The 15014-nt window shown below is 36.9% G+C and overlaps 1 protein-coding gene across 5 annotated transcripts in view; it reads left to right on the forward strand.

Moving 5' to 3' along the window:
• MACROH2A1 (macroH2A.1 histone) overlaps positions 1–15014 on the forward strand; it is a 103330-nt gene that overhangs the window by 15218 nt on the left and 73098 nt on the right. For all 5 annotated transcript variants that reach the window (XM_074213517.1, XM_074213518.1, XM_074213516.1 and 2 more), the window contains exon 2: positions 2680–2881. In XM_074213517.1, the coding sequence (XP_074069618.1) occupies positions 2710–2881 (172 nt within the window). In that variant the 5' untranslated portion in view covers positions 2680–2709. The remainder of the gene's footprint in view (positions 1–2679; positions 2882–15014) is intronic.

Raw genomic sequence — 15014 nt, forward strand, 5'->3', positions numbered from 1 at the left:
AAGGGGTCATGTGAGCTACTAATAATAACCAGTCAGTGATTCTGTAAAGAATTCAGATTCTATGGCAGCAAGGTACAGTGGAAAGAATGTTGGATTTCAAACTAGAAGACGTAGGTTCTAGTCTTATTAGGTTAACTATTGTATAGAAGATTCACTTAATGTCTAAGTCTCAATTTTCTTATTTGTTAAATGGAAAAGTTGTTATATTACTTACTTTCTCAAAGGGTTATATCGAGGAAAATAACTAAAGTGAACTACTTCTTTTGATACCCACTTCATTGTTCCATCATACATGATACAAGTGAAAAATCCAAGAGAGTTTCTGAGTAATAATTTGTTAATTAGGCTAGCTAATAATAAAGTGGTGGTTAGTGTTCACTTGGTAACAAAAGACAAAAAACATGAAGAGACTGAAAGCCTTAATATACTTTTGGAGAAGGGGATGTCCCTGACAAATGAAAATCAACTGATTGGTGAACACTTAATGAAAAAGTGGGCTAAAAGTCTCCAACTCCCCTTGCTGAGAATGAGACATGATCATAAGACTCCACTGACTAGCAATCAGGACAAAGGAATTCCTCTCTACCAAGATGACTCTGGTTGGTTTTCTATTTTGGGCTAGGTTACCCTAAACTCCAATGTTGGGAGGGCATTGATATAAGGACATGGGCTCAATAGTTGAAAGTGAAATTCACCTAGATTCAATTCTGTTTACATTCTAAACAGAGGTCAGGTCTCCTAGTTAGGTGGAATCCTGCTCAGGATAGTGGAGCATGTTCCCAAAGGATTTGGGCAATCTCATCTCCCAGCCTCATCTATCATTCTTGTCCTTCAGAGACTGGCTGACTTAATGGGGCTGGTGCGTGAATGAGGAAATAGAAAACAAAAGTCTTAGTCCTTATTTAGTAATGGTTATTAATATAATAGAAAAAATAATTTCCCTCATATTAGTTCAAGATGTTTTTGCTTTAAGAAAACTGATTATTACAAAAAAAACCTTATTGTTCAAAAAATATGAGCCTTTTTTGAGCATAGAATCAGAGATTTAGATTGGAAGGACCCTTAGAGGTCATCTAGTTCAACTTCCTCCTTTAACAGATAAGGAGATTGAGGCTCACAGAGATTATACACTTGTCCAGATTCACATAGCCAATAAATTTCAGAAGTGGGATTTGAAGCTAGGTCTTTTTATTTTCAATTTTTTTCTTTAGAAAGAATTTATTAATTTTTAGTTTTATAATTTTTCCCCATTCTTGCTTCCCTCCCCTACCCCCCACAGAAGGCAGCCTGTTAGTCTTTACATTGTTTCCATATTATAACATTGATCTCAGTTGAATGTGATAAGAGAGAAATCATGTCCTTAAGGAAGAGAAATAAAGTATGAGAGATAGCAAAATTACATAAGATAATGGGTTTTTTTTTTCTAAATTGAAGGGAATAGTCTTTGGTCTTTCTTCAAACTCCACAATTCTTTCTCTGGATACAGATGGTAATCTCCATTGTATATAGCCCAAAATTGTCCCTGGTTGTTGCACTGAAGGAATGAGCAAGCCCATCAAGGTTGATCATCACTGTCATGTTGTTTTTAGGGTGTACAATGTTTTTCTGGTTCTGCTCATCTCGTTCAGCATCAGTTCATACAAATCTTGAAGCCAGATCTTGACTTCACGTCTAGCATCCCATATACTTTACCATGCTGTCTGTTAGGCTCTAGAGAATTTAAATTATATTATTATTTTAATAAGCACTTATTGAGAACCAGTTGTGATATAGGAACTAGACTAGACCTTGGGGATATAGAAACAAAAATGAAATGATTGTTACATTCATAATAGCTTATTCTCTTATCCCCAAGGTATCACTTAAATAGTAAATCTAATCTGGATTTGAACTTAGTGCTTTGGACCCCTGAGCACTTTGCTCTGTACTACACTGTATCTGTAAGGTATGCTATATACAGCTGTCTTAACTGTCAGTCTTGCTGCTCCCCCCTACTTTGTTTTTTCTCACTGCCTACCTGATTCTTCATTTTCACCTTTAAGGGGTTAGAGGAGTTAGAGGACCTGACTACTATGTCTTTCGGAGTCAGGCCAAGACTAGATTCAGCTAGTATTTGGTAGAACCTTCAAGTCCAGATACCTTAAATTAAATTCCAGTAAGACCTTGGAAGTTAGTTTTTCATGCCACTTAGAACCATAATAAGCATTAAGTTAGTCGTGGATTTTAAGATTCAGTCATTCTCCATGCCAGTTAATTAGCTTCAAAATATGTATGGTCAGCAAATAGCTAAGCCCTAGTTTTAGTTCTGTGTAAATATAATGAGTAAATATAAAGCATTAGAAGACCTAGCAAAGAAATCCAATTTTCTTTTTTAAGTATACAGTATAAAGGCATTTAAGGACAGTCATTTTCATGGTAATATTTAAATGGAATGTCACAATGTTAGACATGGAAAGTGGAATCATTTATTTAAAGGAGGAGAGAGCAAATTCACTTCAAGAGAATAAAGAGGACTTCTGTGTTTCCAAATCTATTTGGAAGAACCAAATCCACTGTTTTTCATTTACCCTCAGTTGTATAGATATGAAGGGGACTATTAGTCTTTGCAAGCATATCCAATTCCAGTTGATTCCAGAATTGGAGTGGATAATCTGATTTCTTTTCCTTTTGCCTTTGTAGCGTGCTGTTTCACATCCAGGAAAAAACAAGATGTCAAGCCGGGGTGGGAAGAAGAAGTCCACCAAAACCTCCCGGTCAGCAAAGGCTGGAGTCATCTTTCCTGTGGGGCGGATGTTGCGCTACATTAAGAAAGGACATCCCAAGTATAGAATTGGGGTGGGTGCTCCAGTATACATGGCTGCTGTGCTGGAATACCTGACTGGTGAGTGAAGTGACCATCCGACAAGCATTCACACTGCTGTGTATCCAACTGGAACTTCACTGGGGGGAGGTGGGAGGTGGGGGGAAACAGGTTTCAGTCTAATAGGGGAGACAGGACTTTATGCATAAAGAAATAATGAGTAAGACATATATGTTTAAATGCTAAAATATGATTCAGACTAAGGTTCAGGGAAGGGGGAAAATTAGTGTGGGTTGGAGAACATAGAGAAGGCTTACAGGAGGAGGTGGACTTTGAGCAGAACCTTGATGAATGGGAGAAAGGGGCGGGGGGAAGGCAGCATTTCAGGCTGAGACAGCCTGAACAAAACGGTGTTTGGGGAACAGATCATCTACAGAGGAGCAGGGAGGGGTGTGTTGGGATAGTTGGAAAGAATATAATTTAATGAACATTTATGAAACACCTTCTATGGATGAGACCCTCTACTCCAGTCTGGGAATTCAAATGATGAATGCAGTCTCTGTTCTCAGGGAGCTTGTGAAGTGGCATGTACAAAACAAGAATTTTACAAAGGAGAGTGCTAGAAAAAGTGATTAAGAAAATTTGAGGAGGAAGGGAACAGTTGAGACTGGGGGACGTAGAAGGAGTCTCTTTAAGGAAGAAGCTTCCCATGGAATCCCACTGGTAAAAGTTAAACTTCTCGAGGTCATTTCTGTCTTTTTTTGTATTTTATATATATATTTTTTGTCTGGACCTGTGATTTCATTAGAGAAGGAAACCTTTATCTGCTAATGCAGATGAGCAACTGTTGTACAACTTAATGTCTCAGAGTTTGTCCATGGAAGCAGATTCCCATTTGTCATTTGTCTCAACCAGCATGTCAGAGGCAGAACTTCGATCCAGGTTTTTTAGATTCCAAGGTTGTTGATCATATTTTGTGCAGAGTAGGAACTTTTAATAAATGCTGATTGAATATTTATTAAAATATTTAGATTCAACAAGATTGGGTTTAGGTTCCTCTGATCCAAACACCAGTTCTCATGGAGCCATGTTTTTGTTGTTCCACTACTACCGCTTTTTGGCACTTGGGAAATAAGAAGGATAATATTGCAAACCGACTCCTATATAAAGTGCTCAACAGGGGCAGCTCTGTGGCACTATGGATAGACAATGACCCTGGAGTAAGGAGGACCTGAGTTCAAATCGGACACTTAATCACCTAGCTGTGTGACCTTGGGACAAGTCACTAAACCCTTGCAAAAACAACCCCCCCCCCAAAAAAAAAAAGAAACCTAAAGTGCTCAATGAGGAGTAGATGAGGTTTTCTAGAGATAGATCATCTAAGGGAAAGAACAGTGGATTGGGAGTCAGGAACTACTCAGAGCGATCCCTTATCTGAAGAGGGATCCCTTTTAATTTTCTTTAAAAAGGGTTATCCTATCCACTTTACTTCTAGGGATGAGGAATTCACTGTTTTTCAAGGCTGCCTATACTTGGAACTTCATCTTCTCATCATGAAATAGTAATACTTATTTTTGCTTGGTGTAGAAGCAAACTAACATAGTGGATCAAGAACTGGTTTTGGGTTTAAGAAGACCTAAGTTCCAGTCTCACCTCTGACAAATACTCTGAATGGACTCTTAAGATGATGAGTTCCATATCAGATACTGATCTACATTGATAAATGACAATTCATTAACCTAATGAAATCACAGACTAGGATAAAAAAAATAAACCCTGCAATTCTTTTGTCACAGGGCTGTTGTGAAGGGCCCATGTTCCCTTTTTTTAAGTGCTTTGAAAACAGTCAAGTACTGGGGCAGCTAGTTGGCACAGTGGATAGAGCACTGACCCTAGAGTCAGGAGAACTGAATTCAAATCCAGCCTCAGACACTTGACAGCTTCCTAGCTGTGTGACTGGGCAAGTCACTGAACCCCAATTTCCTTACCAAAAAAGAAAACCTGTCAAGTTTTAAATAAAGAAGATTATTAGATTGGTCTTAGGACCTTGAAGATCATGTAATTATATCATTTACATCAGAGCTCTTCAACTTTACTTTTACAAGTTTTTATTGAAGCAGTAGATAATATATTTTGATTTGCCATTTTAGTGAGAGCTCTGTGGTAGTTCAGCTTCATTTACTAAAGCATTTAGTAAACCCACAGGCAGCTACATAAAATTGCACTGCAGTTGCATGTGGCCCGTGGCTACACTTTGGACAGCCTGGATTACATGATTATCTCACTTTACACTGGAGAAATTGAGACTCAGTGAGGGCAGGGGACCCAGCTCAGGATTACAAAGAGGTCTAGAATGAAAACCTAGGGTTTCTAACTCCCAGAAGACTCTAAGCACTACACATAGCAGAAAAGCTTATCTTATGTCATGATACTTTTAATTCACTTCAATTTTAAAAGCATTTTAAATTTTATTTCAAGTGATATCTTTTATCTTTATGTTATCTTTATTTCTTAACATATTCTTCCCCCACTCAGAGCCATCCATTCCAACAGTTTGAAAGAAGAAAAAGCCTAGTTCTGCCAAACCAACCAATGCATCAAATTTATCTGCAGTATATATAATAATACTCAACTACTTTAGTTCACTGTTCCTTTTATAAGATGGGGACAATAATGTATGCCTTAAAGGTTTATTTTTGAAGATCACATAAGATACTATGTCACACACTTTGCAAACTTTATAGGGCTCTATGCAGAATATACATATACAGAGTAATTATAAAGTAAATTTGGGCAGCTGAGGAACATTAAAAAATGTGAAGGACCAGGACCATAGAGTCAGATCTTCCTGCTCATTTAATATTCTATACTTTTCTTTCCTGCATGGTGGTGGTGGTGGTGGGGGCTAACTGTGACAGAGGAGTAATGACCTTGTGGTTGTCGGGGGGGGGTAGGGTGGGTGTTTAATAATAAGTTTCTGACATTTAGGGATCTTCTTATATCTATTTTTTTTTAAATTTTAGAAAGGTTTAATTTATTTTGGGTTTTACAATTTTCCCCCAATCTTGCTTTTCTCCCCCCACCCCCCCACAGAAGGCACTTTGTTAGTCTTTACATCGTTCCCATAGTATGCATTGATCTAAGTTGAATGTGATGAGAGAAAAATCATATCCTTAAGGAAGAAACATATAGTATGAGATAGCAGAATTACATAATAAGATAACATTTTTTAAAAAAATTAAATGTTATAGTCTTTGGTCTTTGTTCAAACTCCACAATTCTTTCTCTGGATTACAGATGGCATTTCTCCATCACAAATATCCCAAAATTGTGCCTGATTGTTGTCCTCTTGGTATGAGTAAATCCATTAAGGTTGATCATCACTCCCATGTTGCTGTTAGGGTGTACAATGTTCTTCTGGTTCTGCTCATCTCACTCAGCATCAATTGATGCAAATCCTTCCAGGCTTTCCTGAATTCCCATCCCTCCTTGTTTCTAATAGAATGATAGTATTCCATCACATGTATATACCAGTTTGTTAAGCCATTCCCCAACTGAAGGACATTCCCTCAGTTTCCATTTCTTTGCCACCACGGAGCTGCTATGAACATTTTTGTATAGGTGATGTTTTTACCCTTTTTCATAGTCTCTTCAGGGTATAGACCATGTAGTGGTATTGCTGGATCAAAGGGTATGCACATTTTTGTTGCCTTTTGGGCATAATTCCAAATTGCTCCCTAGAAAGGTTGGATGAGTTCACAGCTCCACCAACAATGAATGTATTAGTGCCACAGATTTCCCACTTTCCTTCCAACATTGATCATTGTCCTTTCTGGTCATATTGGCCAGTCTTAGAGGTGTGAGGTGGTACCTCAGAAATGCTTTAATTTGCATTTCTCTAATAATTAGTGTTTTACAGTGATTTTTTCATATGACCATGGATTGCTTTGATTTCCTCATCTGTAAATTGCCTTTGTATAGCCTTTGACCATTTGTCAATTGGGGAAATGGCTTGTCCTTTTTTTTTTAAAAAAATATGACTTCAGTTCTCTGTATAGTTTAGTGATGAATCCTTTGTCAGAAACACTGGTCATAAATATTGTTTCCCAATTTACTACATTTCTTTTGATCTTGGTTACAGTAGTTTTGTCTGTACAAAAGCTTTTTAATTTTAATGTAATCAAAATTGTCTAGTTTATTTTCAGTGGTATTCTCCATCTCTTCCTTGGTCATAAACTGCTTCCCTTTCCATAGGTCTGACAGGTAAACTATTCCTTGTTCTCCTAGTTTACTTATATTTTTTTTTATATCTAGATCCTGTATCCATTTTGATCTTATCTTGGTATAGAGTATTAGGTGTTGGTCTAATCTAAGTTTCTTCCATACTAACTTCTAATTTTCCCAACAGTTTTTATCGAAGAGAAAGTTTTTATCCTAATGGCTGGATTCTTTGGGTATATCAAACAGCAGATTATTATAATCAATTCCAGCTATTGCACCAGTCTATTCCATTGGTCCACCACTCTATTTCTTAGCCAGTACCAGACAGTTTTGTTAGATATGGTAGGGCTAAGCCACTTTCTTTTGCACTTTTTCCATTAAATCTCTGGAGATTCTCAATTTTTTATTTCTCCATATGAATTTATTTAAAATTTTTTCTAACTCATTAAAGTAATTTTTTGGAATTTTGATTGGTAGGGCACTAAAGAAGTAGTTTAATTTTGGTAGAATTGTCATTTTTATTATTTTTGCTCAGCTTATCATTAGTAGTTGATATGTGCACAGTTATTTAAGTCTGATTTTATTTGTGTGAGAAGTGTTTTGTAATTGTTTTCAAAAAATTTCTGAGTCTGCCTTGACAGGTAGATTCCCAGGTATTTTATATTGTCTGAAGTTACTTTGAATGGGATTTCTCTTTCTAGCTCTTTCTGATTAATCTTGGTAGTGATATATATCTATATCTATATCTATCTATATCTATATCTATCTATCTATCTACCTATCTATATAGGATTTACGAGAGTTTATTTTATATCCCGTGACTTTGCTAAAGTTGATAATTCTAGTATTTCTAGTAGTTTTTTAGATGATTATTTGGGATTCTCTTGGTATACCATCATGTCATCCGCAAAGAGTGAGAGTTTTGTCTCTATTCCCTTTTCTAATTCCTTTGATTTCTTTTTCTTCTCTTATTGCTGAAGCTAACATTTCTAATACAATATTGAATAGTAGTGGTGATAGTGGGCATCCTTGTTTCATCCCTGATCTTATTGGGAATGCCTGTAACCTCTCCCCATTGCATATAATGCTTGTTGATGATTTCAGAAAGATACTGCTTATTATTCTAAGGAACAATCCATTTATTCCTACGCTCTCTAGTGTTTGTAGTAGGAATGGGTGCTGTATTTTGTCAAAAGCTTTTTCAACATCTATTGATATAATTATATGATTTCTGATAGGCTTGTTATTGATATAATTAATTATACTAACAGTTTTCTTAATATTGAACCAACCCTGCATTCCTGGGATAAATCATATTTGATCAATAATGTATTATCCTAGTGATAACTTGTTGTAGTCATTTTGCTAAGATTTTATTTAAGATTTTTGCATCTATATTCATCAGGGAGATAGGTCTATAATTTTCTTTCTCTGTTTTAACTCTTCCTGGTTTAGGTATCAGCCCCATATTGGTGTCATTGAAAGAGTTAGTCAGAGTTCCGTCTTCACCTATAGAATTGGAACCAATTGTTCCTTAAATGTTTGATAGAATTCACTTGTGAATCCATCTGGCCCTGGGGATTTTTTCTTAGTGAGTTCAATAATGGCTTGTTGAATTTCTTTTTCTGAGAAAGGGTTATTTAGGTATTTAATTTCCTCTTCATTTAACCTGGGTAACTTATATTTTTGTAAATATTCATCCATTTCATTTAGATTATCAAATTTATTGGCATAGAGTTGGACAAAATAATGCTGAATTATTACTTTAATTTCCTCCTCATTGGTGGTGTGTTGACCTTTTTCATTTATGATACTAGCAATTTAATTTTCTTCTTTCTTTTTTTAATCAAATTGACCAGAGGTTTATCAATTTTATTGTTCATAAAACCAGCTCTTGGTTTTATTTATTAGTTCAATAGTTTTCTTGCATTCAATATTAATTTCTCCTTTAATTTTTAGAATTTCTAATTTAGTATTTAACTGGGGTTTTTTAATTTGTTCTTTCTCTATTTTTTTAGTTGTATATTTAGTTCATTGATTTCTTCTTTCTCTAATGTATTCATATGCTTCTTACACTTTGATCTCTTTTAGTGGATTGTTGGAATCTTGGGATAAGGAGGGTGATGATTCACCTTCAAGCTTACACTTTAAATTCACTTACCAGAATGAGAGGAGAATCATAAACTTGAAATTGTAAAGTAGTTTTCAGGTCATCTAAACCATTTTGCAGATGAAGAAAGAGGCTCAAAGGGATTGGTGGTTTGAGTCTCTCTGCTCCATCATTGTAGTGTCATTTCATTTTTGCTTCAGTGAGAACACTAAATATTAAAGTGTCTACTATTTGCAAAGGCCTGTAGGAAGACACTGATGAATGAGACTCAGGCATTGTCCTCACAGAGCTCTTGGTTTGGTGGTGGAGGTAGTAGGGAGGGCTTAAGTCAAGAACTCAGAGAAACATGCAGTAAGGCAACATGTGGCTTATTCCATATAAATGATAAAGGTAAAAAGAGATTTGGGAACATATATATACAGATATATATACATACATATATATATATATATATATATGCATATATATATATATATATGGGAGTGGTCACTAACTATTGGTATGATTGGAGAAGGTTTCTTGGAAGAGGTGGCATCTTGTAGGAAGGGAAGCATTTAAATAAATGAGGGTGGAAACAGAGGGAGAAATGAGGCATTCCCAACAGTGAGAACAATATAAGCAAGATATATAAAGGAAGATATGATTCTCATGGTGAAAAGTGATTACAGCAATTTGGATGGGGTATGGAATTTATTCAATTGTTCCTATACTGAACTACCATGCTGAGGGGATGATTGAAGCTTCATGGAAGCATTGGCTCTTAAGATTTTAAGGGTTGTTTCCTTTAAAGCTCAGGCCACCTCCTCCATGAAATGTCTTTGCCTTATCACTCAACTCTAATGAATTTTTGGTGTTCAGCAAAAAGGGAAAGGTAGACATTTCAGGTATAGAAAGCAGTGTAAGGTAGGGAAGTACATTTAGAGGTGGGAGTTTTTAATCCCTCTGACTGGCTCAGAGCATGTGAGAGGACAATATTATGTCTGGAAGGCTTAGGTGTCACCTAATGTGATGGTATATTAATGTTTGAAAGGCATTTGAACTTGAGTTAGCAGGCAGTAGGAGCCATTGAAGATTTTTAAGCTGACAAGTGACAAGGGATGCATATGTCCCTAAGACTCTTTCTAATCTATTTTATAATCCTTTGATCCTATGGAAGATTATTTTGGCTTCAGTATGAGAGATAGATTAGGGAAATAAAAATTATAGAATCAAAGATCAAGAAGATCATAGAAATTATTAATAGTTCATAGGAGTGCTAACGATGAGAGTGAGTATGGGTCCAGGAACAGAGGGTATAGAGGGATGAAAGTGCAGAGATAACTTTGATAGGACTTATTAACTGGATGTGAGAGAAGAAGATAGAGAAGGATTAAAGATGAGGCTAGAGAAAGATAAGGCTCAAGAGTTAGGTTGATTATGAAGCCAGTACTTTGAAGGCAGGAGGGAACCTTTGCAGGTCTTTGCACAAAGAAGTGATAGGTGTGCATGTACTTTCTGACTTTTGTGTACAGGGAGAAACAGACAGACAAAGAAAAAGAAAAAGGAAGAAGGGGAGGAAGAAACAGACAAAGAAAAGGAGGGAGAGAGAGCCCACAGGATAGCTTAGACAGACACTGACTAAAGACTTTATGCATACAAAGAACACTTTTGAAACCTAACTCTACCATGTTGTCCACTTTTCCCTGTCTGCAAGATTCTTTGACAAGAACATTGAAAGGGCCCTTTAAGGATCATTCTGATTCCTGCTGAACAAAAATGTCAGTTATTTAGATTCATGTAGCAGTCTGCCTAGTTAGCTGGTGGCAGATCTGGTATTTGTAGTGTGTTCTCCATTAGAACACAATTTCTTCAATACATACAATAATAATAAGAGGTAGTATTTTGCAACTATAATGTGCCAGGTGTGTGTTAATGTGTTTTATTTATTATAGCTTTTTTTTTTATAGTTGAGGAAATTGAGGCAACAAAGGTTAAGTGACTTGCCTGGAAGGAATCACCTAGCTAGGAAATATCTGAGACTGGATTTAAACTCAGTTTTCCTGACTCAAGGCCTGGACCACTAGCTGCCCAGTGGGGGATTGATCAGGGTAGGCTTCTTAGAGGCCATCTAGTCCATTACGCATACGTACTTATATAGTAATACTTTTATGTATATATTATGTATGATACTTATATATAGTCCAATTTTACGGATATGAAAAAAAATGTCCAGAGAGGTTAAATGATAATCCTCCTAGCACTGGAGCCTCTGTCTAAAGTGGATTGAAAGTTGGCTTTGAAATCAGGCAAGACTGAGTTCATGTTACTTATTAGCTTTGTAATTTGTTACTTAAACTCACTGAGCCTCAGTTTCCTGATCTGTAAAATGAGAAAAATAATTCCCAAAGCAACTGCTTCACTGTTACCACAAGACTCAAATGAGATAATGTACATCAAGTTCTAGACAAACTTTAAATATTAGCACTTATTGATTATTCCTCAGAGTCAGGCAGTGTTGGTGACAGATCAGAAGGTATGGGTGGTAGTAGGAAAAATCAAGGCTAGGAGAGGGTAATCTGGAGAATTAAAGTGGCCACTGGACTCTTCTGCTCCTGTCTGAGGAGTTGAGCATGGCAGGCAGGATTTTAACTTGTCTGATAAGAAGATGGGAAATGAGAAATCATGGTTCAAAATGAGAGCAAACCTGAGAGTGAGAACAGTCATGGAAAAAAAAGACTCCATTTTCCGAATTTATGCCAGTGTTTTGATGAGTCTTGAGCTTTAACTGAATTATCTTCTTCAAGAAGAAATGTTAAAATATGACAATATAGGATCAGATTCCGGTCTAAAAGGGGCCTTAGTGGTCCTTGAGTTCAGCCTCAGTTTCCTGAGGCTCAGACAAGTCAGGTGAATTGTCTATAGACCTGTGTTACTGCTGGAAGTTTTATCATTGATTGAAGATATTGGGAAAACTTGAGCTTGCTCTATAGAGGTCAGGATGAATTGGATTCAAGTCCTGCCTCAATATACTGGGTGACCCTAGGTAAGTCTCTTTCCCTCTGTATTTCCTCACTTTTAGAATAACAGGGTTTCACTAAAAGGTCTTTGAGGTTCCCTCCAATTCTCCAAAAAAGTTAAGAACCTCTGCCCTATGCTAATGAATTTAGAGGTGTGGACCTATCCCCCCCCAAAAAAATATTACCACATGGGCAGCTTACTGGCACAGTGGATAGTGTTGGGCCTAGATTCAGGAATACTTGTGTTGAAATTTAGCCTCATATACTAGCTGTGTGACCTTAGGCAAGTCACTTAACCTCTCTTTGCTTCAATTTCCTCAACTGTAAAATGAGGATAATAGCACCTACTTCCCACATAATTTAAAAATGCTGAATCTAGTATCTGGCACATCTATAAATGCTAGAGCTATTATTATTGTTATATGTAACCTCCCTAAGCCTTAGGCAATTCTTAGGCTTCATCTACTAAGTTACAAATAAGTTGGGATCTGCATCTGTAGAAGAAATTTCCACATTGAAGAAGATACAGATCCTTAATGTATATATTTCCTATGCATAGTTTCTTTCAAACAAAAGAGTATAGTAGAAACAACAGTGACCTTAGAATCAAGAAGTACTTAGTTTTGGATTCTGATTCCTTGGGCAGATTATTTTGCTGAACTTCAGTTTCTTCATTTGTAAAAAGAGGATAAAGACACTTGAAATACATACCTCAAAGAGTTCTGAGAAAAAAGTCACTCTGCTACTCTATAAAATTTTAATTTACGAAGTTGATGTATAAGTAGTCAAGCCCTTCCCCCTATCTGGGCCTCATCCCTTTCAGTCTTGACATTGTAGAATTCTAAAATAGAGGTTTCTGATATTTAAAAATTGCTCAATGAGCTACTTCTTGACTTTTAGGTGAATAACATTCCCCCACTACAGATCTTCTCCCTTCCCCCTTCCCCATCTCCCCCCCCCCCAAGCCATTCCCCCACCAATACTTTTCCACAGCTAGACTTCAGATTCACTTGTAAAGGAAATTAAACTTTGCATCCTCTTCTTCTTCACTCCTATTCCCCAATGTAATAAATTTGAAGGTAGCTTTGGTGAAGTTCTGAATTTCAATCATTAAATAATTTTTGTAGACTTTTCAAGGCTATATTGGGGAAAGAAAGCAATTAGAAAATTTGAATAAATAAGACACAGATAACGAATGACTTTTCTTACCCTTTTTGCCCAATAAAGCAGTAATACAGAGTTTGTTTCTGATCTGTCTGAGCCTGTCAAAGATGCATAAATCATGCCACAAACATATGATCAGATATGTAGAGTTTGAAGGAACCTTGGAGGATATTTATCCAAACTACCTTATTTTATTTGATGAGGAAACTGAGTTGGGAGTTAGATAACTTTTCCAAGGTGACACAAGTAATCAGTATCAGAGGCAAAGATTTAAAATCCCACTTTACAAATAAACTGTCAGGAATAGGAATATCCCTAGTTAAAGTATTCGAGAATTGTTGCTAAGCAATGATGCTCTGGCTGTTGAAGGTTATAGATTATCACAGCTAGAAGGGACTCTAGACACAAAATGTTGGAGCTTTGAGGGAGCTTAAAGACAAGCTAGTCCAACTTCTGCTTTTTAAGAAAAGGGGAACAGACCTGGAAAGAGGAAGTGGCTTGTTTAATAATACCACATACCTGTTCAGACATTGGCAGATCTAGGACTCAAACAAAAGTCTTTTAATAGAGTTATCCCTTCCACATTGCTATTTTCCTTATGGTTTTTATATATTGCACATCAGCATAAGAAATTAAATTTTGGGAGAGTTTTTCAGAAACCACAGAAAACATTCAAAGGCCACCAGATGACACGAAGCCTCTGACAGATACTTAACCCAGATTTTATAAGAAGGTACTGTGTACTTCCCATAAAAGGAAAAGGAAAAAAAATCAAACTTCTTTTCTGGCACAGAGGGAGGGCCACAAAATTTTCCATAGATTTTCCAGATTGTGGGGGCACTGCACCCCTAGCCCTCACATGTGGAAGTTATTACAATGATAACTTTTCTTGCCACATCATCTTCACTCTTCTCCCGATATATGTTTGCCTCCCACAAGTGAATTCATTCTCTCACTCACCTGAGGACAAGTTGGAGGCAACTTTATGAGTTCCAAGTGTTTGCTGTGCAAACTGTCCTTGGGATGTGTATAGGTGAATCCCTGGGTGATCACATAACCTCTTGGCTTGGTTTCTCCATTTTTAAGAGCAAGTTGAACTACACATCTCTAATGCCCGTTCTAGCTCTATAGGACCCTGTAAATCTATGTAGTATGAGCTAGCAAAATAGATGTAATCATAACCATTAGAGACTTCTTAAAGGATATTTCTTTAAGAGCTGGGGACGTTGGGTGACATAGTTAAAAGTCTCTCTCCTGGGAGTGGGGGTTCTGTTCAGTTCTTTTGGGAGGGGCAGTGATGTAGGCTGTGTTCTGTAATTTGAGGCTAGGCATCTGTTTCTCCTCTGGTATGACTAGGCGAATCATCTGTCTTACTTGAAAGGAGAATGCAGCATCTGGAATGAACCTGTGCCTGGTGACTAGACTGCAGCCTTCCAGAAATCCTTGTTACAGATGGCTCTCTAGTCCTGCCAAGCCCTAACCTTGCAGATTTTTCCCAGACCTTTCCCCATGGAATATGATCACTTCATATACCATTCACTGTTGCTCATTTCTCTCAGTCACATTATGGTATCTTGCTATTCTCTTGGTGCCTCAGTGGCATGTGCACCCTTCTCACATAATTTACAGGCTTTTATCACTTTTCCATGTGTTTTTTTCTTCCAGAACAATGAGGTTCAAAGTTACCAGGGGTTTGAGATGATTTTTCAGGGCTGTGGTCTAG

The sequence above is a fragment of the Macrotis lagotis genome, chromosome 1 (genome assembly GCF_037893015.1).
Source record: "Macrotis lagotis isolate mMagLag1 chromosome 1, bilby.v1.9.chrom.fasta, whole genome shotgun sequence".
In the NCBI taxonomy this organism is placed as follows: Eukaryota; Metazoa; Chordata; class Mammalia; order Peramelemorphia; family Peramelidae; genus Macrotis; species Macrotis lagotis.